At 42.8% G+C, this 26,114-nt stretch overlaps 2 protein-coding genes across 3 annotated transcripts; both read left to right on the top strand.

Moving 5' to 3' along the window:
- The first annotated feature begins 3,891 nt into the window (after positions 1-3,891).
- On the top strand, positions 3,892-5,493 carry LOC115045815 (potassium voltage-gated channel subfamily A member 3). The gene has a single exon (XM_029505732.1). The coding sequence runs from the start codon at positions 3,904-3,906 to the stop codon at positions 5,491-5,493; it is 1,590 nt and encodes a 529-aa protein (XP_029361592.1). The 5' UTR covers positions 3,892-3,903.
- An 11,055-nt stretch (positions 5,494-16,548) lies between these two features.
- On the top strand, positions 16,549-24,275 carry kcna2b (potassium voltage-gated channel, shaker-related subfamily, member 2b). 2 transcript variants are annotated; one of them, XM_029505720.1, is made up of 3 exons: positions 16,549-16,825; positions 17,627-17,786; positions 18,543-24,275. In XM_029505720.1, exon 3 carries the CDS (start codon positions 18,660-18,662, stop codon positions 20,160-20,162), a length of 1,503 nt encoding a protein of 500 aa, XP_029361580.1. In that variant the 5' UTR covers positions 16,549-16,825; positions 17,627-17,786; positions 18,543-18,659; the 3' UTR covers positions 20,163-24,275. The 2 variants fall into 2 exon arrangements, with proteins under 2 accessions (XP_029361580.1, XP_029361579.1); XM_029505719.1 differs by lacking the exon at positions 16,549-16,825 and adding an exon at positions 17,246-17,290 and having other exon boundaries at positions 17,497-17,786.
- The last annotated feature ends 1,839 nt before the right edge of the window (positions 24,276-26,114 follow it).

Below are 26,114 nucleotides of genomic sequence, written 5' to 3'. Positions count from 1 at the left end.
TGTGATCAAGCAACGTTCGTTTCCAGAGCCCCGTTGACAGGATGTCTCAGCAGCATCTTATTTCTACCTCCAGAGTTTTCCCATTATACAATAAAGTCAATTTTTTTAGATTTGTCTGTCCACGCATGGCAATTAGATTCTCCCCCCTACCCTTTATAGTTGTGTGGTGCAAAAATTCACGATTCCAGTCATCTTTGTAATTGCAATTGCAACTGGTTCCGGAGGAAGTTTGTATGGTTGGTCTAACACACAAAATCCATATGTTATATGCTTACAAGTTTTGCACCGCTAAAATATACCTGCAACACCAGAAATAATCTAAAATCAAATGGCCCATTTTTTTAGAAACACATTTAAATAAATTCTACTTGTGCAGTGAGTGCACGCAAAGGCTTACTCGAAGACACGAAGGACAGGTTGCCAGATATGTGATGTTTTCCCTTAAAGAAATTAACTTCACCCTTTTTCCAGGAACTGTGTGAACGGAGGCCGCTGTGCAGCCCTTACAGAAGATCCAAGCCAGCACATCTTCTCAAGTGCAACCAGATGTCCATGACCTCAGCCAGCTGAGCTGTTCGTCCTGCAAAATGATCCATAACCCCCCCACACACACTCTTTGGATCTGTTTCAATGCCTTTCAGTCATCCACATTCCAGTTTGAGCCATTCAAGTGCAATGCGCAAGGTAGCCTAATTTCGTAGGTTAATAAGAGAGCTGGGGTGGTCCTAAATTTAACATGGAGAGTGGAAACCACATTAAAAGGCCCTATGGCTGTCCCACAGCTCTTTCCCTGTGGACCCACTGGCCCTCTTAATACAACACAGCTTCGATGTGGCCTCAATAAGAAAACAGGGTCGTCAGTGAATGTGCCATGAGTCGCAATTGAATACACTCTACACATATCATTATTATCCATAGCAAAGACTTATCAATTAAATTCCAACATAAAACACAGGTGAAACTGTAAATACAGCCTTTACATCATGAACTTCATCTCACTTTTTCCCATGTGTTTGAGGCATTTGTTGTGTTAAGTTATTTGACACATCGCAGTCAGAAAAAGGGACAACAGATGTGAATGTTGTGCAGACTATAAACAATAAAGTAGCTGAAAATGAGAACAAAATTGAAGAACAAGTGCGTCAGAACTATAGACTATACTATACTGTATATACTGTAACAATGCTAAGCGCACAGTCACTCACTGTTTTTAAAGCAAATGTAACTACCACAATAGCGTTGCACTTAGTGAAAATGAGCATGTTAGAACAGCTAGTGGTGCCCCCTAGTGGTTAAGTAATATGGCATTTGTGAGCAAGTTTAGTAGGTACTGTACCATTATCCTATCAGTCTTGATATAGGTTAATTATGATTGATAGATAAGGCTACTGTGTATAAATGCAATACTTTCACAAGTACGGAGTAATTCCAATTCAAATTGTCCTTGAGTGGGTGTGTGAGGGGTGTGGCTCCATGTGTCAGGCTGGCTGTGGTCATACACTGCCCATGATGACGGGAGACTTCTCAGATTAGTCAAGTCATCCAAGGTTCATTTAATGTAATCTAGAGGAAGCAGATGTTAATGTGGAGCAAACAGCCATCCCTCACAATTAACCCAAGCTCTCCTTCCTCCCTTTGGTGCTTTCTTTTTCTTTCCGCTTGTTGATATGTTGTCTGTGTGTGTGTGTGTGTGTGTGTGAGAGAATGTTTGTGTGAAAGCCTGAAATTGATGAGAAGAGTATAAAGATTGAAAAAATACAATAGGTATACGTCATCTCACTCTTTACACTTATATCTTAATCACCGGTCTACTTTCATGCCTTCTTTCTCTTATTTTTTTAGTCTCAGCTCACATATCCAGCACCCATCTACATATACCCACATACACATTCTGGGGTGGATACACATGTTTGTCATCGGCAGTATACTTTAAGACTTTCCACTGACAACATTTATCCCCAAACCCAGAGGATCACTTTGTAGAAGTGAGGAGTACCACAATGTCCTCACCTGGGAAGAGGCGGTGGGGGGGGTGGTGGCTGTCCTCATTTCTTCTGACCTTGTAAGGAAGTTTCCATTTCATGGATCGTGGGAGATTACCTTCATCTCCAAACTTTCCCTGTGAGTATCCTCTTGTGTAAGTAAGCCCAGGCTCTCCCTCCAGGGGAAGATGATCATATTTGGTGTAGCTCTTTGAAAAAAAGAAGCAAAAAGATTTTGGAAATGGAAAATTTAATTGGGGGGAAAACAGTTGAAAACACTGATTTACTCTTAGAGAGCTGTTTATCTGATTGATTTTCTGACCAAGATCATTAGATGAATGTATTGTTTTTGCATCTTTTCTGTAGTTTAGTCAGAGCAACAACGTCAATTTGTTGCTCAGTGACAAGCCTGTTAAGGCATCAGTAAATAATCTCTTTATAAGAGGAATTAGGGGCCATTTATCACAGGCTGAATATGGAGAGGGACATGCAACAAAGATTGTTGAAGAAAGGACATTACTGTTTTACTGATTAGTGTGGTAACAGCGGAACCAATACAACTGTTTTCTGAGCACTGAGGGGTGAAAATCTAAACCAAAAGTTGTTTGGTTTTTTTTTTTTCAAAATTTCAATTAGTTCTCCTACAGTATTTAAAATTGACCTGGCTGGTTTGGCCCCTGAAACTTTCACATTTTTCCATTTCAGCACCTTGGACAGCAGCCTTTGGGGTCTTACAAAAGCCATACAGCTAAAAGTAAAAAATAATCACCACAATTTTCCACCCAAACAAACCTATTTGGGACATTCAGAGGAGGCAGATAGGGCAACAACTGATGTTCAAATCAAATTCAAATACTCATATTAACTTTTATTTGTGCAATATCTGCACAATTATTCAGCAGCGAGCAAGTGCAGCAGTGGTTTGTAATTGGTGAAAATAAAATCTGGGCAGGTTTCAGGTGGAAAAACATGCTCTCTCACTCTTTGTGTGGTTGTATCTGATCAAGTCTGCCACAGGACACAAATTTGTGTAGACTTCTATATTTGCCTTTTTGACATTCTCCATATTATTCATTAAATATGAGGCATGTGCACAAGTTGTACATGTACATATATATGTAAAACATATTCTTTATGTTACTGCTGTTATTTCTTCTTCTCACATCGTCCTGTTCTGTCTTCAACCTCCCCGTTTGTTCCTCTCTAACATGTAGCCTCTTTTGCCCCTTTGGGACATAAGCATCAATTATACTGTTAGATTATAAGGATTTCAGGTGGGATGCTGACTGAGCCGCTCATGGTTTCCTTCTGCTTTATAAAGGAACAAAGGACGACTGCATTATTCTTAACATACTATTTCGGATGCATTTCATTTCACCATGGCACACCCAGATGAGCAAATGGTGTAACAAAGATAATGCTTTTGCACAATTTACAGTGTGAAATGAAAAGCGGAATAAGTTGTAAATTGCCCTCTGTGTGTGACTGATGACCTTGTTTTAAAAGGACACTGTTTGGACTTCCCTAGAACTGTGTGTGTGACACGGAGAGGGAGAGACGGAAAGGGAGAGAGAGCATGTCTCCAAGATGGAGAGGGCAGAGGGAGGTGGGCACGCCCAGCCGACGGTGTTGAATGACGCCCGTCTGTTTCTGGTGTATCTGTGCGTCCAGCCATTGGCGGAGGAGAGGGAAAAGGTACCCATCGCTGGCGCTCAGTGGGCGGGTGGAAGGCCTGTTTATAAACCCAGAACTCTCCCCGTGGGCGGGAACAGCAATAGTAGGGAGTGAAAGTAGGGGAGTGTGAAAGAGACAGAGAGAGGGAGGGAGAGACGGCGGCGGAGACGAGGCTGTGGTGGCTGAGGCTGATCGGGGTTCGTGGAGGGGGCGAGGCGGCCGCCCCTGTGTGCGTCTTCCACCGCGCATGGACGACCACCTCAGCCTCCTGCAATCAACCCCGCCGATCACGACCAAGACTCGGGAAGACAACTTGGTGAACCACGGATACACCGAGACAGAGGCCGACGTGATGACCGTGGTGGCGTGTGACAACATGCTGGAGGAGTCGGCGGCTCTACCGGGCCACCACTCTCTGGACAGATACGAGCCGGATCACGAGTGCTGCGAGAGGGTGGTCATCAACATCTCAGGGTTACGCTTCGAGACGCAGCTCAAAACTCTTGCCCAGTTTCCGGAGACGCTGCTGGGGGACCCCAAGAAGAGGATGAGATACTTTGATCCTCTCAGGAACGAGTACTTTTTCGATCGCAACCGGCCCAGCTTTGATGCCATTCTGTACTACTACCAGTCCGGCGGGCGCATCAGGCGACCAGTAAATGTGCCCATTGACATTTTCTCCGAGGAGATCCGCTTCTATGAGCTGGGGGAGGAGGCTATGGAGAAGTTCAGGGAGGATGAGGGCTTCATAAAGGAGGAGGAGCGGCCGTTGCCAGAGAATGAATTTCAGAGACAGGTGTGGCTGCTTTTTGAGTACCCGGAGAGCTCGGGTCCCGCCCGGGGAATAGCGATAGTGTCTGTCTTGGTCATTCTCATCTCCATTGTCATCTTCTGCTTAGAGACACTGCCGGAGTTCAGGGACGAGAACAGGGATCCGATCACCATTACGCCTGTGATAAATGGCACACTCCCATATCTCATCAGCCCCTTCTCAGACCCCTTCTTTGTGGTGGAGACCTTGTGTATCATCTGGTTCTCCTTCGAGCTGCTGGTGCGCTTCTTTGCATGCCCGAGTAAAGCCACGTTCTCCAAAAACATCATGAACATCATAGACATTGTGGCCATAATTCCCTACTTCATCACCCTGGGCACAGAGCTGGCAGAGAGGCAAGGAAACGGACAGCAGGCCATGTCGTTAGCAATCCTGCGCGTAATTAGGCTTGTCCGGGTATTTCGCATCTTCAAACTCTCGCGTCACTCCAAGGGGCTTCAGATTTTAGGGCAGACCCTGAAGGCCAGCATGCGCGAATTGGGCCTGCTGATCTTCTTCTTGTTCATCGGTGTCATCCTCTTCTCCAGCGCCGTTTACTTTGCTGAGGCAGACGACCCAGACTCGGGTTTCAACAGCATCCCGGACGCGTTCTGGTGGGCTGTTGTCACCATGACCACCGTGGGTTATGGGGATATGCACCCCGTGACAATCGGAGGGAAGATTGTGGGGTCCTTGTGCGCAATCGCTGGTGTGCTGACAATTGCCCTGCCTGTACCTGTCATCGTCTCCAATTTCAACTACTTCTACCACAGAGAGACAGAAGGCGAGGAGCAGGCACAGTACCTGCACGTGGGCAGCTGTCAGCCTCTGGCAGACACTGAGGACCTGAGGAAGACTCGCTCCTCTTCCTCACTCAGCAAGAGCGAGTACATGGTGATAGAGGAACACGGGATCAACAGCGCGTTCAAGCAGCAGCCTAACTTCCCCACCACCACTGCCACCGCCACGCAAAACAACTCACAGAACTGCGTGAACATTAACAAAAAGATTTTCACCGACGTGTAGTCCAGGGTTTAGAGTCACGGCCCTGAACGCAGGAAAACAAAGGGGGGTTGGTGCGTCAACACTCAGCTGGTTCTGTCGTTGCGCACAAAGCGTGTGGACGCGCCGGTAGATCGGATGGAGAAGGGAAAGATAAAAAAGAGAAAGGGAGAGAGAGAGCGAGAAAGCGCAAACCCTGTCTGTTCAGAGACGCCACTTTGTGCTCAATTCAAAGAATCAGGATTAGTCTTATCATTATTATTATTATCTTTTTTCCCATTCCAGTGATCTGAATTCGTAGCTGTATGGTTCCACTCGCACTTGGAGACAAAGCTTTTTTAAGGCCTGCTATTCTTCTCTGAGGGAGGGAACCGACCCGTTGTGCGCCGTGCAATAGCCAATATTACTGTCACAGCAGGGGTAGAAATAGAAGCTTTTAACTGTGAAAGATGAGTCTAACTGTATGCTACTCGAAGGACACTCACATTGTATTATCATGCGTTTATAAGTCGTGATTCGTCAGCCGTAGCCTATGTATAATACTCAAAAAATCATTTTAAATATTTGTGAGTGTTTAAACACATGTACCGTCTGAGAACAAAGTTCAGAATATATTATCTCAATTAGACCGTTCTGTGCTATTGCCTTTATTGTGCGTTAAAGTCTAGTGCAAATGCTACCGTCTTAAAAAAAATAATAATGGTAACGCCCCTTCAATTCCTTATCATAACCGTCCTGATAGGCTAGTTAGTGCGTAAATGGCCCGATGTAAACACTGAGGCCAGCCGGCTGTCAGAGCCTCATTATCTGTGCAGGGCACACACACGTGAGGGAGGAGAAACAGAGCCATTTCTCTCTCTCGCTCTCTCACACACACACACACGCACACGCACATCGATCAAAGATGGAGCCTGCGTCTCTTTAGAAGCCTCAAATTTAGCCTGCTGTAATGCAGTCTCCATGACGACGGTCGTTTCCTCGGTAACCCCCAAGTCACCGTTGCCATGGCGCCCTTGTTTCCAGAGTAACCTCCCCGATGGCTTGGAAGCTATAGTGAAGATTCCCATCCAAATAGCTCGTCTCCAGTCTCTTATAAGGCTTTGTTTTGCCAACAACGCGTCGGGGCGCGTAAAACGCGAGCCCAAACGCGCCCAGCCTGCCATGCAGCCCCTCGCCAGACAGCTCACTCCCAGTGACCTCGGCACTGACACACACCCACTAGGACAAATTGGAGTCAGAAGGTCTGTTTACAAATTGCCACAATGAACTATCCCTCAAAACACGAAAAAAAAATCTATGAAGTTGGCTCAACTCAGAGAGGCAGCATGTGGGGAATTATGAATGGACTGGGAGCACTACTGCGGGCGCTCAGCAGAGGCTGCTGTCCTCCCACTGATTACATTGGTAAGTTCCGGGCAGTGTCATGCCCCTGTCTATTTGTAAATTAGCTGCTTACCCTCATCCCCAGAGCCCTTGTTTTAATAGACTGTAAGCAACGGTTTTACAGAGTAGTTAATATGGGTTGACCCTGCTGAGAGTGGCCTTTGATAGAAAGGACCTGATCTGAAATAGTTTCCTACAGTTCTTCCATTAGTTAATAATGTGAGAGGACAGCAGGGTGTCCTTATTTGTTTCTTTATTCTATCTTTATTTGTTTAAATCTGTAGTTATAGGCCATGAGTCCCAGATGTGCAGATTTTCCTGAGTGTATGCTGGCTTTCCTTTTTTACATCATGGATGTGATGCTCCTGATGTGTGCCCAGGTTGTCTTTCACCTTCAGCTGACTTTGCCTTTGAAATGATTAAGGGCACCTTAATGGCCACCCATTTCTTTCAGTTCTGCCCCCTGGTGGCCATTAGAAGAGGTGTGCGTTTTATGTGACAACTTGTCTTCTTTTGCTATCGACATCACATAAACAAAGGGGCCAAATAACAGAAAAACAGACAGCAGGAGTAAATATAAAGATGCTGGTTTGTTACACACAACCCTTAGTACGGAGTTCATTTTGCATTCACTTTGATAAAGACAGTATGTTATTGTTTGCATGTTTAGCGCTAGCGCCGCTTTAATTCAGGTGAAAATGATCTTGGCCACCGTGTGAGCCCCTACCCTGCTTTTTCCCCTCCACCAGATTCCTGTCTTTGAAAGTGCTGCAACTGCTATTCCTGCTGATTTATGTCTAGATTTACGGTCAGTTTCAACCTTGATTGCAATTGCACTAAATAGAACTGAAACAGAGAGGAGATTGAGTGGGAAAAAATAATCTTACAAGCAGTTGAACTCTAAATCAGTTTAGTGTAGATGTGTCCCCACTATGTTTCTGTGCTTCTAAGCACATGTGCGATAGTAGACTAATAATATATATGTATACCTCTCCTGTCATGGTTTAACTATTGTTAGGGCAGTCTCATTAGTTGTAGTGTCCTAAAGGCAAAGTGGGAGGCCTCATAGAATGACCTCTTAATTGATTATTCCTTTCCATTTTGACCCCTGGCCTTGACTTCATATTTTTTCTGTGAAAAACTCCATATTAGTCATCAGTTAAATGCTGTGCTTATTTCTTAGGTTGCATAAAAACTCCATGAGGAGAAACAGAGCAATCGATCAAGTAAACAAGATGTATTATAGGGAAGAGGGGAGCTCGCCTTCTAATAAGATCAGCCAGCCACGGGAGTTCCTCTCACAAGCACAGGCAAGATGGATTGTTAGATAGGAAAAATACAGGGCCATGCCCACTCATTGTTTCAATTCTTATTCTGTCCAGTTGATGTAACTTCTCACACCTCACATGTGTTTTTTCATCTGTTTCTGTCAGACCCAAATCACTCCACTCCTCTCTGTTTAAGTTTGCCACAGTATAGACATTTAGTTGATGTTCGTATGCAGGCTAACTTTCAGGTAATGAGCAACTACGATGCACATCCACTTCACAAAGAGACATTTAAATTTCTCTTGTCCACTCCTCCTGAACTAACAATGTTTACAGTTTGACTTTTGCATGAGTGGTAATGAGACAGCAGGGACAAGAGGAGCAGCCTTGCATTGTTAATAGGACCACTGAGCTGTGTGATGGGTCTGCTGATCCTGTCTAACAATTTTGATTTTTTCTTTTCCTCCCCCTCCTCCCCCTCCTCCCCCTCCTCCTCCTCCCCCTTTCCCCTCATTCCTCCCCTCTCTCAGCAAAAAAATTTTAAATTATTCTCCTCAGACCTCCTGGATACCCCGATGACCTCAGTTACACTTTTTTTCTTTTAGGTAAACAAACTACATTAACATTAATTCATAGTCACTGATAAAGCGTTTCTAATTGTTGACAATGACCCTCTTTACCTGTAGGGACACAACAACTCTGGTGTTTCCATTGGGCCAGATGGGCAAGAGTTAAAAGTTGAGAGAGAATTCGCAATGGATTAATATTTCCTCCCCAGCACTCGTCAACCTGACTGGAGTCCTCAAACCTAGACTTCTAACAAGTGGTGCCTAACAGTTCTCCTCCGCCAGTAGACCACCATTCAATACGAAATGCAACAAAATGCAAGTGTATGAACATTGTATTAACATCCAGTTTCGCAGCTGCAGTTTTATGACTGCTTCTGTTTTGGAATTAACACAATGAGTGTAACCATCACAGGATCAAAACATTGATTCAGACAGTGATATGCTGGGACTGTGGGATATGGACTGACACCTCTCCATACTGCTTTCTATACGGAATTCAAAAGGACAGCTTCAGGAAACAGCCAGCAATTTTGCAAAGCACATTTCATTCCTGGACTTTTAAAGATTTTTACATACTGTACTCGTGCTTCTGGGAACTGATGTTCATTACAGACAATAGCTGACAAACAGCTTTTGTCCAAAGCAACAAAAACTGAAGCCAACCGTGATTTGCTGAAATGAAACTGTGATACAAATCAAAGACTGTTAGCCATATGCCTTTGTTAGCTCTTTCTGCTCTGCATCGCTAATATGTGAATCACACACATACATACGTGCGCTGGTTGATGCTATTCCCCTGACCTACACATGGACACCAATACAGAGTCATGGACTTGCACACAAAAATTGGACACATGTATACACATTCATGTGGATGGATCTCTTTTATTCCAAGCTACACTGGTGTTTTTTGGGACGGGGCAGAATGTTGTCAGGGGACAGCTGTGTATGCCAGTATTTGTTTAGTGTTATTCAGTGCTGTCTTAAACATGACCCATATAAAGAGATTACCAGTCGTACTGTCTTTATTTGCAAGAAGCTGAAGCCTGCTTTTGCTCAATTACTGAGAGAATGGTACTTATGTATGTCTGGGAGAATATCTAGATCCAGCTGGAGACCATATTACCTATTCTGTATAGAATTATGGAAATATGACTAGAGAAGGTTGCCACTGTATAACCTATGTATGGATGTTTGTGCACTCAAACTACTTCTCTCGTTCACTCCAATATGTTGTTTTTTAGAATAGAAGTGCTAAATGATTCATTTGTATTTTATTGTTTAACAGGCTCAATAGGGGCAAAGCAAAAACATTAAAATGGTAGATAGCAGGGCATGAGGTGTTTATAGTACAAAATGTGAATCTGTGCAGTCCAGACAAGAGGCACATTTCTAACTGTCTCACTGTTTAATGAGTGTTCCCCAATCAGCGCATTACACAGTGGCTGTCTTTCAGCAGAATCTGACTCACAGCTATTTAGAAGGGTAGTTTCAGCATAGCACACTCATACAACAAAGCTCTCTCCTGTAGTTGTGCTGAGCAGACAGAACAAGGCAGTTTCTCTGTCAAAGGGTGACTGAGTTTCTGAGTTTCCTTTCTGAGAGGGTACTGCATCCATTGATAAACATCAGTGGAGCAGAATGAAAATTTGACACATAAAAGACTCTATTCTGTCTGATTTAACAGCTTCAACACCAGACGCACCAGGGAATCATACATAGCTTGGTGAATCCCAAATTTAATTCTATTGCAACAAATTGTTATGCTATTCGGCTGTTCCCTGAACTGCATGGCAGTGCCTTAACGAGAACGAGCCCAGTGGAAAACTTCAGATCATTCCGAGCTGGAGGAGGTAAATATTAACATTCTTACAGAGGTTTACAGCCATCATCCTGTCATGCTGTGTACGAGCAAGTGTGCTTTATTGTTCCAGGAAGCCCACCAGCTTGCTGACAGCTCTGCCGTCTGCCCTTGCTATTATGTGACGGCCAAACTGCCCGCAAGGTATATTCCAAATTTTGTGAAGTTGTCTTTCTATATCTCCAGCTTTGGTATTAAAGATGCCAGTGAAAGGTATATTACTACTTTTGAGATTATTAAAATGCTCATGATGTCACCAAAGCTCACAACCAGCCATCGGGCTACAGCAGGAAATCTCCATAGCAACAAGGGAGGGTTGTTGATAAGAAAGAGAGGAGCCATATGGAACAGATTCAGCTCTGCAGGTACCCGGGAGAGATCACAACATAAGCTGTGTATCAATATCACATTGCTTCTGAGAATGGAAATTTTGTGTCCCTTGCATGTGTCTGGAACTTTGTTGATATTTCATTTGTGTGAGTTGGTGTCTCTGCTGGAGGACCAGTGTACTGCTCTAAAGGTAGATTGGGCCTCAGGGTCTCAGATGGATTTTGAGAGCAGCTCTAAGAAGAATTGGGACAATGTCAACACAACCTATTTAAGAGTCAATGTCATATTATATTCACACACAAATCGCGCAAAGGTGTTATGTCTGCCACAGCTTCTGAGCAATGGACACTCCTACCTCTCTAAGAAGATATAATAACTGCTGTTTTTGTCTCTTCTTTTCTTTTTTTCTTTTTCTTTCGGGGACATGAGGAAGGACGTCTGATATATACTCTCTTTCAGCTGTTTTTGGTGCCACATTACAAATTGGTCATTGAACTTTGACATTTGACGTTCGGCAGGTTGTGCAAGGCGGGCCTTTCAGAATGCTTTTTCTAAGCAGCCTTTTGCAGTTGATAAAAATAAACAGAGTGAATAAAGACAATAAAGTTACAGACCACACATCTACATGATGAAGTAAAACCAAATTTAAAGCTCGAGACCATCGTATCACCACAACTGAACCTTCAAATGAAAACCTTCAGACTTCACGTCACATGTTTCAGAATGCAAGATTTTTCAAGATATGTATTGAACATATTTATACATTTATGCCTTTGAAAAATTGGTCAACATTCTTAGCAACATTCTTATGTGCCTCACCTTTTCTTTGTGACTTTCAATGATGTTCACCACCATTGTCAATGTGGGGATGGTTCCTCAGGCTGGTGATGCTGTTGCCACTGCTCCCACAAAGGTCTGTTTATTCCTCGAAGCAGATTGGTTGATCAGTTCCTGTTCCCAGTCACAGGCACTGCGGGACAAGTGGGATTCCCTATCAACACATATGTCCAATGTGCAAACACACAAAACAAACCAATATCAGACTGGGCACAAACATAATAATAACAATAATAATAATCTTCAACGCACACACACACACATCCAGAATAATATCTGTTGCATGTTCGGACTCAGGTGTTAAGAATCCTTAGATTCTTGCCCAGATGTCGGAACAGGGAGTTCAGCGGCAAGCGATCTCAGGTTTTGATGTCAAAACTGATGGTAGAGAGGGTGAGATTGTAAAATGGAGCTCGAGACTGAGAGAGGTAGGGAAAGAGAGAGCGAGGGAGATGCTGCTGTGCTCTACTGGATGACTCATCATTCTGTCATTGTGACCTTTATCTGCTACCCTCTCCACCTCTATTGTCCCATTCCTCCCCTTTATTTTCATTTTCTGCCCACCTCTAACTACATTTGCTGCTGATGATGTTGCCCTCCTCATTACCCTTTCCACTCTTCTTCTTGGTGACATACATCTGCTCTGCCTGACATATTAGCAACCTTTTCTCCCAACCTTTTTGCCAGCTCTGATCCTGTCATTAGCAGTGCTTTAGGATCAGGTGTAGCACAAAGGGGTGTGTGCTGATTCTGACACACTGTTACCACAAGTGGCTGTCGCACGCAGCACACTGCAGCTCAAATGGTAGATGATGCCTGTGGCTGCCAGACTGATGGTGGGATACATTAACTGCCGATTGGATTGAACTGACAAGACAAGCAGCACTTAAATGTTGTCCGCAGTGAGGGAAGAAGACTAGAGAATGCTTCCTGTGTGCCACCGCATACTCAGAGGACATTTCAAAATCAGGCCAAGACCTGATGTAAAAGGCATCTAAACAATTGCCATTTATATTCAGTCGTGCACACTTTCTTATGCATTAGACATATCATCAGCATAGATCCAAGTTCATCCTCTTAGCTAAGCCACACCTCCAGATCAGTTAGGTCATTGATTTTCCTTTGTTTTCCTAGGCAGAGACAACAACAGAAAGTGAAACCAAATCCAGAATCAATACCACAGCACTCTACTCTGAAGGTGAGGATGTATCTAATCTTGAAAGCAGTGATCGGGAGCAGCCTGGCTCTCAGCAGGCAGGTGGACATCCTCCAAGGTCAATCTCAAAGTCAAGTATGGGGAAAGGGGGGTCATGAAGAGAGGGGAGCGAGCGAATGAAAATATGGGGAAAACGTGACGAAGGGTGAACAGAAAAAGCAATTAATTACTTTTATCTTTGATACCTACATTCCAGAGTTTTTTATATCTTCAGTAATGATGAAAGGCTATGGTACTGTGGGGCAATTGTGATTCAGGAAGTTGCGTAACATAACATGATGTGTGTATTTTATCTTCACATATGTATTTTACAAATGTGCTCTGGAAAAAACATACAGTCAATATGACTTTTTCTAAATGTGAATATCAATGCGTTCTGCTACTATGTGACGGATGCGCATTGTGCCAATACATCTCTGTCTGTGTCTGTGTGTGCGTGTGAGTTTCAGCTTGTAAATGAGTGATCACCTGCTGCAGCACCAGTAGAGGTCATCCAGGACGACGCGCCTCCCTCACAGTCTGCTTTCACAAGTTGGATAAGCGCCCTCTTCTCTTCTTCACCCCATTTCTTCCACCTCCCTCTCTTACTTCCACATGTCCTGCTGCATAGAAAAGGGAGGGGATTTTAGGTGCACAAGTCTGCTGACTCACACACTGATGCACAAATATGTCGATTATCACATCACAATTTTCAAAGGAAAGAAAACTGCTGTGAAATTGCTTGATGTAGATGATCAGAAGCAAAGTCATTTAAGTAAGTAAATTAATTAACTGTGCTAATGAGAATGCTGTGGGGGGATTCAGCAAGAAATCTGTTTTATAGAGTGAACAATCCCGTGACAGGCTTGACAGAGTCACTGGTTGGAAAGTTTTCTTCTCTATGAGGTCCCATTTAGTCTGCTGGGCTGAACACAAAACAGAATCAATGGTCCCATTCTGCTGCCCCTTGGCACAGCCTGAAGGTGAAAAGGAACTGGAGACAGAAGAGAATCTATACTAGTCAGTGGGTTAATTGTCATTAAAGCTGTGAGTCATCCGTGTGCCAGTAAAAGTATTTATCAGCTTTACTATGGACCATGTGTTTTCAAGAATCTTTATTTTGTAATTTATCAGAAGATTTATGGGTTGTTGTTTTGTTTTTGTTTTTTTAATATTGGACAATATTATCACATTTTACCAGGAAAAAATCTAAAAATGTGTATAAAATCTGAGTTTAGGTTAGTAATAGTGATTACGCTATTTGAAAGAAGCGCTTAAAAAGTTTTTCGTCAAATTGTCACTGTAGGGTAGAAAATGTCTCAATAACCTCAATAATATCAGCTGTATCTCTTGCAAATTATATTACTTTGGATTTACTTCCTTTATGGTTTACTTGCATTGCTCATGTTTAATGGCATTTATCTCAACTATATCAAGCATTCTGCATCAATATGTGGAACATTCAAATGTCAACATCATTTCTATTGTTTTGTTTCCCTCCTAAAGGATTTGAGTTGGCCAATTAAGATATGCCTCAGTTATGATAATGTTATATTACATATGATATGAATAAAGTCTGATTTTTTTACATTTAGGTACTGTCGCCCTCTTTCCAGTTGTTTCCATCGATTCTTTCACTTTCCAATTCCTTAGTCTCTGTTTCTGTCAGTGTGTGTGTTTGTGTCTGCAGGGTGTGTTATTCACTTCCTCTTACCACCCATCACCCTACTACTATCTGCCCTTGTGAGGTTCAATCAGCTCAGTCCAACCACCTCTCATAAAATTAGGTTTATTTTCCCATCTTTGCCCTCCAAGTTAACCTTTTCTGTTTGTGTTCATAGGTCAACTCTTCCTATGACTCTAGAGTGGACTGACCTCTTCCAGCTTCCCACTTCTTCATCCAATCAGCCAAACATTTCCAGCTCAGTCTGTCCTGCTCCAATGCCAACCCTGCAGTCCCCAGAACCATCTGCCCGCAGTCCCAATGTCTGTCCTGCATCCCCTACCTGAGCCCTCACCAATCCACCTCCGCAGTGGCCCCAATGTTAACCTGATTAATCCAGGAGTTAAAGCCTATATTTGAGACTATATTTGTTACAAAACCAACACAGTGGGACAATTCGATGGTTTAGTTTCGCCATTTATTACTATTTGCTTTAAACGTTCAGAAAAAGAAACAGGTATTGGACAAACTGTACAAAAATACTAAACATTTTTGTACAGTTTAGCATTATGGTCAATATATGATATGAATAACCCCTTCCCCAATCCAGGAAAACTCAATCCCATACTCAAAATGAGCTCTTTCCCATCCCACCCAGAAAACCGTTAGATACACTGTGACTGTGGTGACAGATGATGAATTGTGACATGACTGATGCAAAGCACTGGTGCTGGGCTCTGGGCTCTTAGCTGCCCTGCCCTGAAGAAATGGACCCCCCTCATTTACATTTTCAGAGGGTGGGACCATAAGAGTTCCTGGCCATCAATCAGTATTTTGACACTTTGATTGGAGAAGGAGTGTAGATCACAGTGAACCTGTCCTTGGTTCTATGCAGAAAGGCACACCAAGGAGAACGCAGGGAGAACATGTTTCCCATGTATCTTCAAGGGAGTTGTGGAGTCTTTCTTTCATATGCGATTCTTGCTCTCTGTCCGAAGGTTTTCACCTGGCCCACTTTCCAGCAGTGGAGGAAGGGCTGGGAAGACTGCACCAAGGAATTAGACCAAACAATCGTTGAACTATCAGCATGAGTTTCATTTTCAATTACATTCAGAGCTCTTAGCATCAGTCCCCAGTGAGTGAGCACCTGCCTGCATGAGCTTAATAGGTGGTGGCAGTAATTATCGTCGTGCGACTCTGCATCGAGGCCTGTAAATGATTAAAGATGGATCAACTACTCCACAAACTGTACCAGACACTGCTCCTGCATTTGGCATAAAGACCTCACAGGTGGCACCTACGACTTGCATATATATTTCAAATGCGTTAGTGCGTGATCACAAACTGCACTGTTAAATACTGTCCATTTGCACAGACAAGCAAAGCAAAGCATGCAGACAAACACAAAGTGGCTCTGCTGGAAGCCATTCAAATCTGTACACACCCAGCCAAGTGCTCAAAACATCAAGGAAGGGAAAATGCATAATACATACAATGAAAGGACTCATTAATCCAGGACTTTGGTGTCTAGGTCAGAGAAGAACACACGTTACAGCTGCTGCCTCACCATTCCCCCATTCATTCAATCCACTGCCCCTATTTCACTTCAGAGAGAAAAAAGAATCAGTTAAGCTAATATTGTAGCTCACTTTCTTATCTACTATCTTTGGACCAGAACTCATTTGGGAAACTATTACAGCATTTTATGAAATTGTATATCTCCTCTTGTTGTCAGCTTTTGTTGCATCCTATTTTTATTATTATTTGTTTATTTAATCTCTCCTGAGACGCGCATGTCTGGTGGAAAAGGGTTCCCACCCTGTGGCGATGCTTCCCCTTTAATGTGGAGCAGAGAGGACCGGAGTGTCGGGGAAGAGGAGGTGGGGTGGAAGGGGGCCGCAAAGGGACGGGGCGAGGCGCGCAAGGAGCCGTTAGTATGCGCTGCGATGCCCAACTGCAGCCCACGCATCTGAACTATGGTGAATTATGGTGAAATATGAGGGACGTGGGAAGAGCCGGCTGCTCAGAAACACTTGGTCGTGATGAGATGACACAGCCGCTGGATAGATTAGTCAGAAGGGGGAAATAGGGACAGATTTGAAGGAATGGACTCGCGACCTCAAGGCACCTTTTTTTAGAGACAAACTGGATCAACAGAACGCGCACACACACACACACACACACACACACACACACACACACACAAAAAACACACACGCACGCACGTGTCTCCGCACCAAGAGAATCAGGGTGAATTCCTGCATGTCATTTCTCTGGAATTCTGCTGCACTCCGACAGATGTGCCAAAATGCTTATGCTGCTTATGTTTAGTGCATGGAGGCGATCGTGGCTGTGCGGAATCCAAGGCTGCAAACGGCTTGAGCATGTCTGGCACCTGCCAATCCAAACTAACTCACCGATCAACTACAACACGCTGTCATTTCATCTTTTGACCACCTCCAGTGCATGAACTTGGCTGCTTTCTGTCCAATCTACGAAAACAACAGTTTTCCTCCACTATAAGTGGACGGCGTTATTTCACAACGGGTTGTGCTTCCTCATTATAGTATGCATCATTGGTCTAGTCAAATTGATAGTCCCCATTAAGATGGTGGAATTTCCGCGGGGATGAATCAGGGAATCAACCAGCCCAAACACCGACGTGGGTAAAAAAGGCTTCGGGGGGAAAACGGACCTTTTGGGGCGATCAAACAGGTGATTTAGATGAATTCTGCCGAAGCGAAGCATGACAGAAATCCTCCTTCCTCAATACGTCTCTGCAGATATTAAACTGCAGGATTATATTCATTGCTATGACCAAATTTGCTTTTGAAGTTGGGGTTGTGTCAAATTTCGCTGATACCAGCATTTTAAAATTTGCTTCATAAAAAACAAAAAAAAATCACTTGTCTCACTAACAGCTACAGCAGCAGATTCAACCTGTAGCCACAGCTGCACCACAACATGTATCTGGTGACAGAGAGTAGGGAGGTAACTCCTGCATCCTCTCTCCTTGTCCCCTCTCCCACTCCCACTGCTGCGGTGATGCAGAGCCGGAGCTTCGGGGAATACATGGCCGGCTGTGAGGAGCTGCTTTGACCGTGGGGGAGTTACTTTGGACCGGACACTTCTGTCGGGCTGATGGGCCCGGTTACACGTTGCCAGTAGAGGACGAATTTTGCACAAGCTTCGGAAGTGCCAGCAGAAATAGGTAGGACTTTTTTTTTTTTTTTAAATCATGTTTCCTCAGACGGTGCTGCTTTTTTCACGAGTGACTCTAAAAAAATGTACAGCACCCTCCTACCTATAGCTTTAGTGCAGGGGCATGTGAAGTTTGAAGGTTGGATTGAAATTGCTCAAAAAGCTCTGCAGTAATGCAACGAGCTGTGTCACAGTTGGCTCTGACACACATCTATTGACGAATTAGAGTTTGATCAGCGACTTGGTCAAGTTCTTCTTGGCTTTCAGAGGAAATGCAGACCACATCACACCTATGGAGGGAGGAAACTCATCTTAAGAGATTTTAGGGAGCACTCAGCATATAATCTGATTTGTTGCTTGTAATTGGACCCAGTGAGAGCTGATATAGTATTACTGGATAGCATATTGATCCAGCAGCGTGCTCAAATGAGAGAAGTCATATCCTAATAGACATAGACACAATGGAGCCAATACGTTGAAATGCTTCTACCCCTCCTGCCTGCCTTATTTTCAACCGTCCTCCTTGTGTCTGTTTGCAAGACAGTAGTTTTTCAGGGAATTACTGACTCTTTTGGTCTGTGAAAGATATTGCCTCTAGCAAAATGAATGTATCAGATATACAAATCACTGAAGAGAAGTTGGTGAATGTGCATGCTGAAATGAATAAAATCAGTTTAAAAGTATGAGTTTATCCAAACTGAACATGAAACCCATTGTTATCACATTAATTTTGCGTTATTTCTCCGCTCTCCATTCTGTCCTGTAGCTCCTCGGTGGCAAATCTGTCTGCACCTGAACACACAAGTGTGGGTAGTCTTTATCCCCCTGTGGCCCAACGTGGCCCCACCCTGTTCGAAAGCTGCAGGTCCCATCTCCTTCCAGCATGACGGTTGCTACCAGCGACCCTGCAGATGAGGCAGCGGCCCATCCGGGCCAGCCTCATGACCCGTACGACCCAGAGCCGGATCATGAGTGCTGTGAGAGGGTGGTCATCAACATCTCAGGCCTGCGCTTTGAAACACAGCTCAAGACTCTTTCCCAGTTTCCAGAGACACTGCTGGGTGATCCTAAAAAGAGGATGAGGTATTTTGACCCCCTTCGAAATGAGTATTTCTTTGATCGGAACCGTCCCAGTTTTGATGCCATTCTCTACTATTACCAATCAGGAGGAAGGCTGCGTCGGCCTGTGAATGTAACTCTAGATATTTTTTCTGAGGAGATCCGGTTTTATGAGTTAGGCGAGGAGGCCATGGAAATCTTCAGGGAGGATGAAGGCTTCATAAAAGAAGAGGAGCGGCCTCTGCCAGAGAATGAATTTCAGAGACAAGTTTGGCTGCTTTTCGAGTATCCAGAGAGCTCAGGTCCTGCTCGTATCATTGCCATCATCTCCGTCATGGTGATTCTTATCTCTATTGTCAGTTTCTGTCTAGAGACACTGCCAGTTTTCCGAAATGAAGATGAGGAGATGTACAAATATTCATCCCAGTCCATGTACAACACCACTTCTACCTCTTACAGCTCGCCCTATTTTACAGATCCCTTTTTCATTGTTGAGACTCTCTGTATCATCTGGTTCTCTTTTGAGTTCCTAGTTAGGTTCTTTGCCTGTCCCAGTAAAGCTGGATTTTTTGGCAACATTATGAATATAATTGATATTGTGGCAATCATCCCATACTTCATTACTCTGGGCACAGAGCTTGCAGAGAGGCCAGAGGACAGCCAGGCAGGACAACAAGCTATGTCTTTGGCTATTCTCCGTGTTATTCGCCTGGTCAGGGTGTTTCGTATATTCAAACTCTCACGTCACTCCAAGGGGCTCCAGATCTTGGGACAGACTCTGAAAGCCAGTATGCGTGAGCTGGGCCTCCTCATTTTCTTCCTGTTTATCGGTGTGATCCTCTTCTCCAGTGCCGTCTACTTCGCAGAAGCAGATGAGCCAGATTCCCAGTTCAGCAGCATCCCTGAGGCCTTTTGGTGGGCAGTGGTTTCAATGACCACCGTAGGCTACGGAGACATGGTCCCAACAACCATCGGAGGGAAGATTGTGGGGTCTCTCTGCGCTATCGCTGGCGTGCTAACTATTGCTCTGCCTGTACCCGTCATCGTATCAAACTTCAACTACTTCTACCACAGAGAGACGGAGGGTGAGGAACAGGCACAGTACCTGAATATCCCGAGTGTGCCCAAAGCCAGCTCAGCTGATGACCTGAAGAAGAGCGGCCGGAGTGGCAGTGGATCCACTCTGAGCAAATCTGACTATGTGGAGATCCAGGAGGCTGTGAACCACAGTACTGAGGACTTCAGACCGGAGGGCATGAAAACAGGAAACTGCACCCTGGCCAACACTAATTATGTAAATATCACTAAGATGCGTACAGATGTATAATGTGAGCTACTGTGGATGGTTCACTTCAGCTGGGGTCGACAGTGACCGCATTAGTGAACGAAGGTGTGAGTCCCCGTATGGCGCCCAGTATGGGCGTCCAGAGTCCAGAGATGAGTCAAATCAACAAGGAGAAAAGGTCAGTGGAGAGGACCGCATATTCTCTCACATACTATGAACCTATAATCATATCATTGAACCCCACCCCCATTATATTTAGGACATTGTCAGTGTCTGCATGGAGTTAGTCTTACATATGTGACAGCCGTCGTCCTGCTCGCAACAGTAGCCGAATAGTAGCCTCACCAGTAATAACCAATATTAATGTCAAGGGACCACAAGTTTTGATCTTCTTGCTCAAACCGACAAAGGGAGAAGACGCATCGTAACAATAATTTGAATCAGTATTTCTAAATACAACTTAACTGATGAACTTGCAATTGAAAGCAGGCCATAATATCAGCATCTGTGAGCAACTTTAATCTGCTGCTCTAACTGCCAAGGTCCTGAAAAACAAATTCCCCATGAACACAGCCTTCCTTCCGGAGGCAAACGGAGAGAGCATTTCTTGCTTCCACTCAGAGAGGAAGCTCAAGTGCACTAGCTTTACTGGGCCAACACTAAATATTGTCAAGTGCAAGCTAGTGGGTTCTATAGACAATGAAAATAATGATCTGTAATTCTGGACCATAATAGGAAGTCGCCCACTTTTTCATGCCAGTTTTCTTTATTTGATGAAGCTCAAGTGGATATATCACATGTACGCATTCTCCAAAATTCTGCCTTTTTTTCTAGCCAATGCAAGCTAGCAGGTGGACATAAGAAATGTCTCTCTAAACAAAGTGACTGTCTTATTTATTATTGTGTTTTTATTTGTTGTATTTTTTTTTCTTTTGGGGTGGGGGTGGGGGTAATATGATGAATGACTGCTTCTCATCTACATTTTTTATATCTAATGTAGGAGAAAAGACTGTGAATATTTTCTCTGTCGCGTTCTGAGTGAGTGCCTGTTTCTCCAGCTTCCTAACAACAATGTTAAGTGTCTCTTTAGCTGTCGACGGCCTGTTTTATTTGACCCCACTGCCCAGCATTAATGTTGCTGTTGACTTCATTGCATTCCATGGTTGGAGAAATCAGTCAAATGAGATTAAGGAGCAATCCTGGGTGAGATTTTAGTTTGTTATTCTGTAAAGCGAACAAGTCTGACATACTCTATTAAGGCTTGTGTTAACCCTAAAGATTTCAAATAACCAAATGCCAAAATTTTAAGAAAGAACTCAACGATCAACTTAATGTACGATGTCTTTAAGGACTGTTTTCATACCAGCTGTGCTGACTACTATAAATTTGTGTATGATGATCTAGAAGCTTTCTAGCATTCTAAAGCTTTCTAAAATTGATCTCTCCTAATTAGACTGACAAACAATTTCCCCTCTTACCTCTCTACCTAGAAGACATACAAGTTAGTTAATATTGTCCCCTTTTTGGAACAAGTTAGTTATTTTATATAGAAGTTACAGGTCACCAAAGACAAATGTACTGCCACCTGGAATATTGTATTTTGAATTAGATTAACTTTTTTTGAACCCATGTAGTTTCAAGAGTCATTCCATTGGTGGGTTTGTCCACCTAAAGCAGGACCTAGTAATATATTTGTCCTTTATTAGCTTTTTATCGAAACAGATGTTATTCTGCTACTGTAGAGCTGCATGTCCGTTGAAGTATTCACTGTAGCATGCATTAGTATGAATAATACTTAAAAAGGCAAATTAACTTCAATATATTCCTATATATTTGTAGAGATACTTCCACTATGTGCAATATATGAAAGACAAGTGTGTTTGATTGAGAAATTAGAGCGATGCTTGAGTGATCGTATTTGCCATTGCCAGAGAGAGAGAGATAATAAGAGACAGAAAGTTGAGTGTCCACAAGAACACTGGGAGCTGAATAACATGAGAGGGAAAAATGGAAGCTTTGATAGGTTTACAATAGACAATAAGAGGATATGAAATTCGAGAATGGGGGTTTCTACACTTGCAGTATTATCCACAGACATAACCTCTACTCCCCTCAGCTATATGGTCTGCATAGACTCCTGCAGTCACAACCCAATAACTGTGTCTCATTGTGAAAGCACAACAGCAGCTACTATCTGCGGCCAGCTTGAGATGCTAAGATTCAAACAACTGCCAGTCGGACTTTTTGCTCAGTCAAGTGTATCACAATGCTTCAATGAGCTGTCAGAGTGCCCTTATGTCTGATATATAGGTCCATTATGTACAATGTAAAGCGTTGTCTGTGCGTGTGTGTATGTGTGCGTAAATGCAAGAGACAAAGAGACAGTGAGAGAAATGGAGAGCTTTTAGATGCAAGCTGAATGTGTAGCTTTTAGAGACAATATGGTAGCAGTTATGTGAAATACTGCCCTTCTTGACACAAGGCCAGACTGTGGTGCTCCATATATTCTATTCCATCTCCATGCACTGTTTACAGACCGTGTATATACCAGACACATGCATATAGTACATAACACAAAAATAATTGAAAGGAATGTCTTGCTGCACTGGAGATGAGATCTGGGAGCGTGTGTTGACTTCTCAGATACGCTGCAGTATCAGAATACTGAGATGGAGGAGAGCAGGAGAGGAAAGGTTGGGAAAAAATATGATAGCTCAAGTGAGATAAATACTGCCTACAACCTGTGCTTTTTACTCTGATGTATTCTTGTATATCTGCACATTGTACTGGAAAACTTATGTGACTTCATGTGACCTAAAAGCCTCGTCTGGAGATCTTTTCAACTCTTGTTACCAAGCACACAACTGAAGTGACACTCTCTCTCAAGGCAGTGACACTCTTGGAGAGACCAACAAGATGGTACATCAGGACCTGAACGAAGGAAAAGCAAGTCTTACTTTACAACGCAGAAAAGAGGACGCTTGGCACATACATGCTGAACATTTGAATACACGCAGCCAGTGTACACACATGTACACTCACTGCCTGTCCACATGTAGATTTGCTCTTATGGTGATGTCCGCTGTCAGGACAGACACACAGCTGTGGTTTCATCAAACTTCAAGACCACAAACTGAAAGGACTTAAACCTACTGCCAGTGGCGAATACTCGTAGCCATGTAAACAATGTATCTACTGTAACAGTTGCAGCTGCTTTCAATGATGTCTTAAAATGCATAAAGCTTCAGCTTTAAAATGAGCTTCTGCCATGTACAGATTCCTGTGTAGCAGGGAATCAAAGTGTATGCTTGTTAAACTAATCCAAGAAACTAAAGTTGTGTAGTAGGTCGCAGTATCTCTTAGGTTTACTATGCTCCATGGACAAATGATGGAAGTATATAAAAAAATCCTCAAGGTAATATAATTTGTGAGAACCTTAAATTTATTTGTCATCAGACATTGAGCTTCACACAGTGCACGGGCTGAGGTTTGACAGAAATACAGATCCAGTGCAAATAGATTGTGTCTGCACAATCCAAACAAACATTTACTCCCAGACCACAACTCCCACTTCCTTCAACTATTTGAAATGCATTTGAATATACTTCAGGCGAACCCTCAGTTCCTTTACTGTATTATGTTCTTGTGGTGGATTCTTCTCACATATGTGTATGGAATCTGTTTTTTGTTTCTGTTTTTTCCATTGTAAGGAAAAGATTGATCCAAGATGTAAGCTGTTGTTACAAAGGAAATATGGATCTGAACGTTTTCCGTGCCCTTCACAAGGACATAAAATGAATAAAGACTGAATAATAGAGAAAATCTAGAGAGATATGCTTTCATTGTCCAAAATAATTGTAAATTATAAACCTAATAATAATAATAATATTCTAATGTGTAATAAGAGCAATAATAACATCTTCAACGACACCAGCTGTTTTCTGTCTTCGCGCTGAAATGTGTTTCACAAGCAGCAATAGATGTGAAATTTTGATAGAGAATTTCAATCAATTTGTCTCATAATGAGGTTTATATTATCTTATGAGCTGTTTAAAAGGCTTCACCCTCAACTCAAAATGTCCAGGATGCACAAAAGTAAGAAACGTTTTTCCTCACAGATTTCAGGGAGTGTTGACATGAAATGCAACGACTATTTGTATATCCTGTTAAAATACAAGAATTTCATTCTTCTTTGGTTGTAATAAAGCAAAGGTATCAAAGCCCCAGAAAGGTTTATTTTACTGGACAGTGTAAATTCTCGTGTCCATTAGAGAGGGAATATATGAATTAACTATTGACTCTCCTCAATTGTTTTTGTCCTGCCTCTCCACTTAAGTCACTCTCATGTTCTCTGTGGTTTGCTGCAAAAGCAAAGTGGTCTATTTATAAAACAAGAGAAGGGGAAAAAATGGTTCCTGGTTCAATACAGAGTGGAACAAGTGCAAACACAGTCTGTATCAGTGCCATTAAGTAGAGTTTAAGATTTCCACTGATATCTGGTCATGTTTGTTTCTCTTCTCATGGTCTACTCTCATCAGAGGCAGGCTTTGTTCTCGTTTTCCTTCTCAATTATTCGCCCTGCTCACGTGTCATGTCCCACAAAGGCCACTCTAAGCACCAAATTAGTGTACAGTGGGTGATCTGATTCTTTTCCCAGATATATATTAGGAGGGTTTAATGCTCCCTCCGGCCATCTCAGCTGACTGGGTTCCGGTATTCCAGCTAAGAACAGAAGCGAGGCAGCCTTCCAGAAAACTGATGGCTATTGATCCGCTGATTGCAGTTTGATTCCCTATGTATTAAACATGAGTTTAGTTCAAACAAGTCAGACAGACAATAGTCCCAACTATGTCACGCATCTGATGTTTGTCCTGTTTTACGTCTGCAAGGTTCTTTCGCTTTGCGCTTTTATCTTGTCAGCAAGGTTTAATAAAAGATTTACGGCTGGCACAAGAAAATAATGAAATTCATATATCACCAGTAAGTTTCCCCATCCATCCTTCTCTCCTAAAGCGTTGTCATTTTGATGGGCGCAAGTAAACTTGTGTTAGAATGTCCTATGAGGCAATACTCAATAGACCAAGTGAATAGCTGATGTGCTGTGAACGTTGCCGACTGCAGAAAGAGCTGATTTATAACCTAATATGCAGCCTGGTTAAAGGCCTGTCACCCTGAACTTTCTTTATAGTGCAGCACGTTCCACAGGAAAAACCTGTGTACATCCTGTGTGCACATCTGAACGGTTATATGTACATGTGTGGAGGAGGGGTAGCCCTTTTTTTTTTTTTTTTTTTTACATCACTCCTGTCTCAGCACTGGAACCCCCAACTATATTTATCTCCTCTATAAATAGAACTAGGTTTCCTTTCTGTTTCTAGGGAATACCGCCTTCTTGCTTGGATTTAACAGCCAGCAGATTGTGTAGTTTAGTGCAATTGTAAGTACAAATTGCATATCTTATTGTGATGTAAGTGCAAGAAGAACCAAGATACATACATATACACACACACACACATATATATATATATATTAAAAAATAAATACATTAATAAATATATATATATATATATATTATTAGAAATTTTGTAGTCTTAAATTAAAAAAAAAAAACAACTAATTTTTATTAATTAAAAAAAAGGAAAAAAAGGGTGTGTTTTTTAAGGAATGCAAAGAACATTTTCTTTCATTTTTAAAAATAGACTTAATTAGAAGAGGAGACAATGTTGGGTTGAAATAGTGGGTGAATAATAGAAGGGGTGGAGTGGACCAGAGTTAAATTTTGAAGAGATGGGGAGGTGGGAATGTCACTGGGGAGCTGCAGCCTGTCAATGTGTTTAATGAGCTGAATTGATTTACGAGTATGGCCTATTTTCAGCCCTCCATTATATAGCTTTACTTACAGCCCAACACAACACTGCAAGAGTCTTCAATATTGTCTTAGCTAATTTGATGCATTTACAGTATCATAAACTGTTGTTTATGTATAAAAAATTG

This window comes from Echeneis naucrates, chromosome 7 (assembly GCF_900963305.1).
Source record: "Echeneis naucrates chromosome 7, fEcheNa1.1, whole genome shotgun sequence".
NCBI lineage: Eukaryota > Metazoa > Chordata > Actinopteri > Carangiformes > Echeneidae > Echeneis > Echeneis naucrates.
This window is presented reverse-complemented; position numbering and strand designations above follow the sequence as displayed.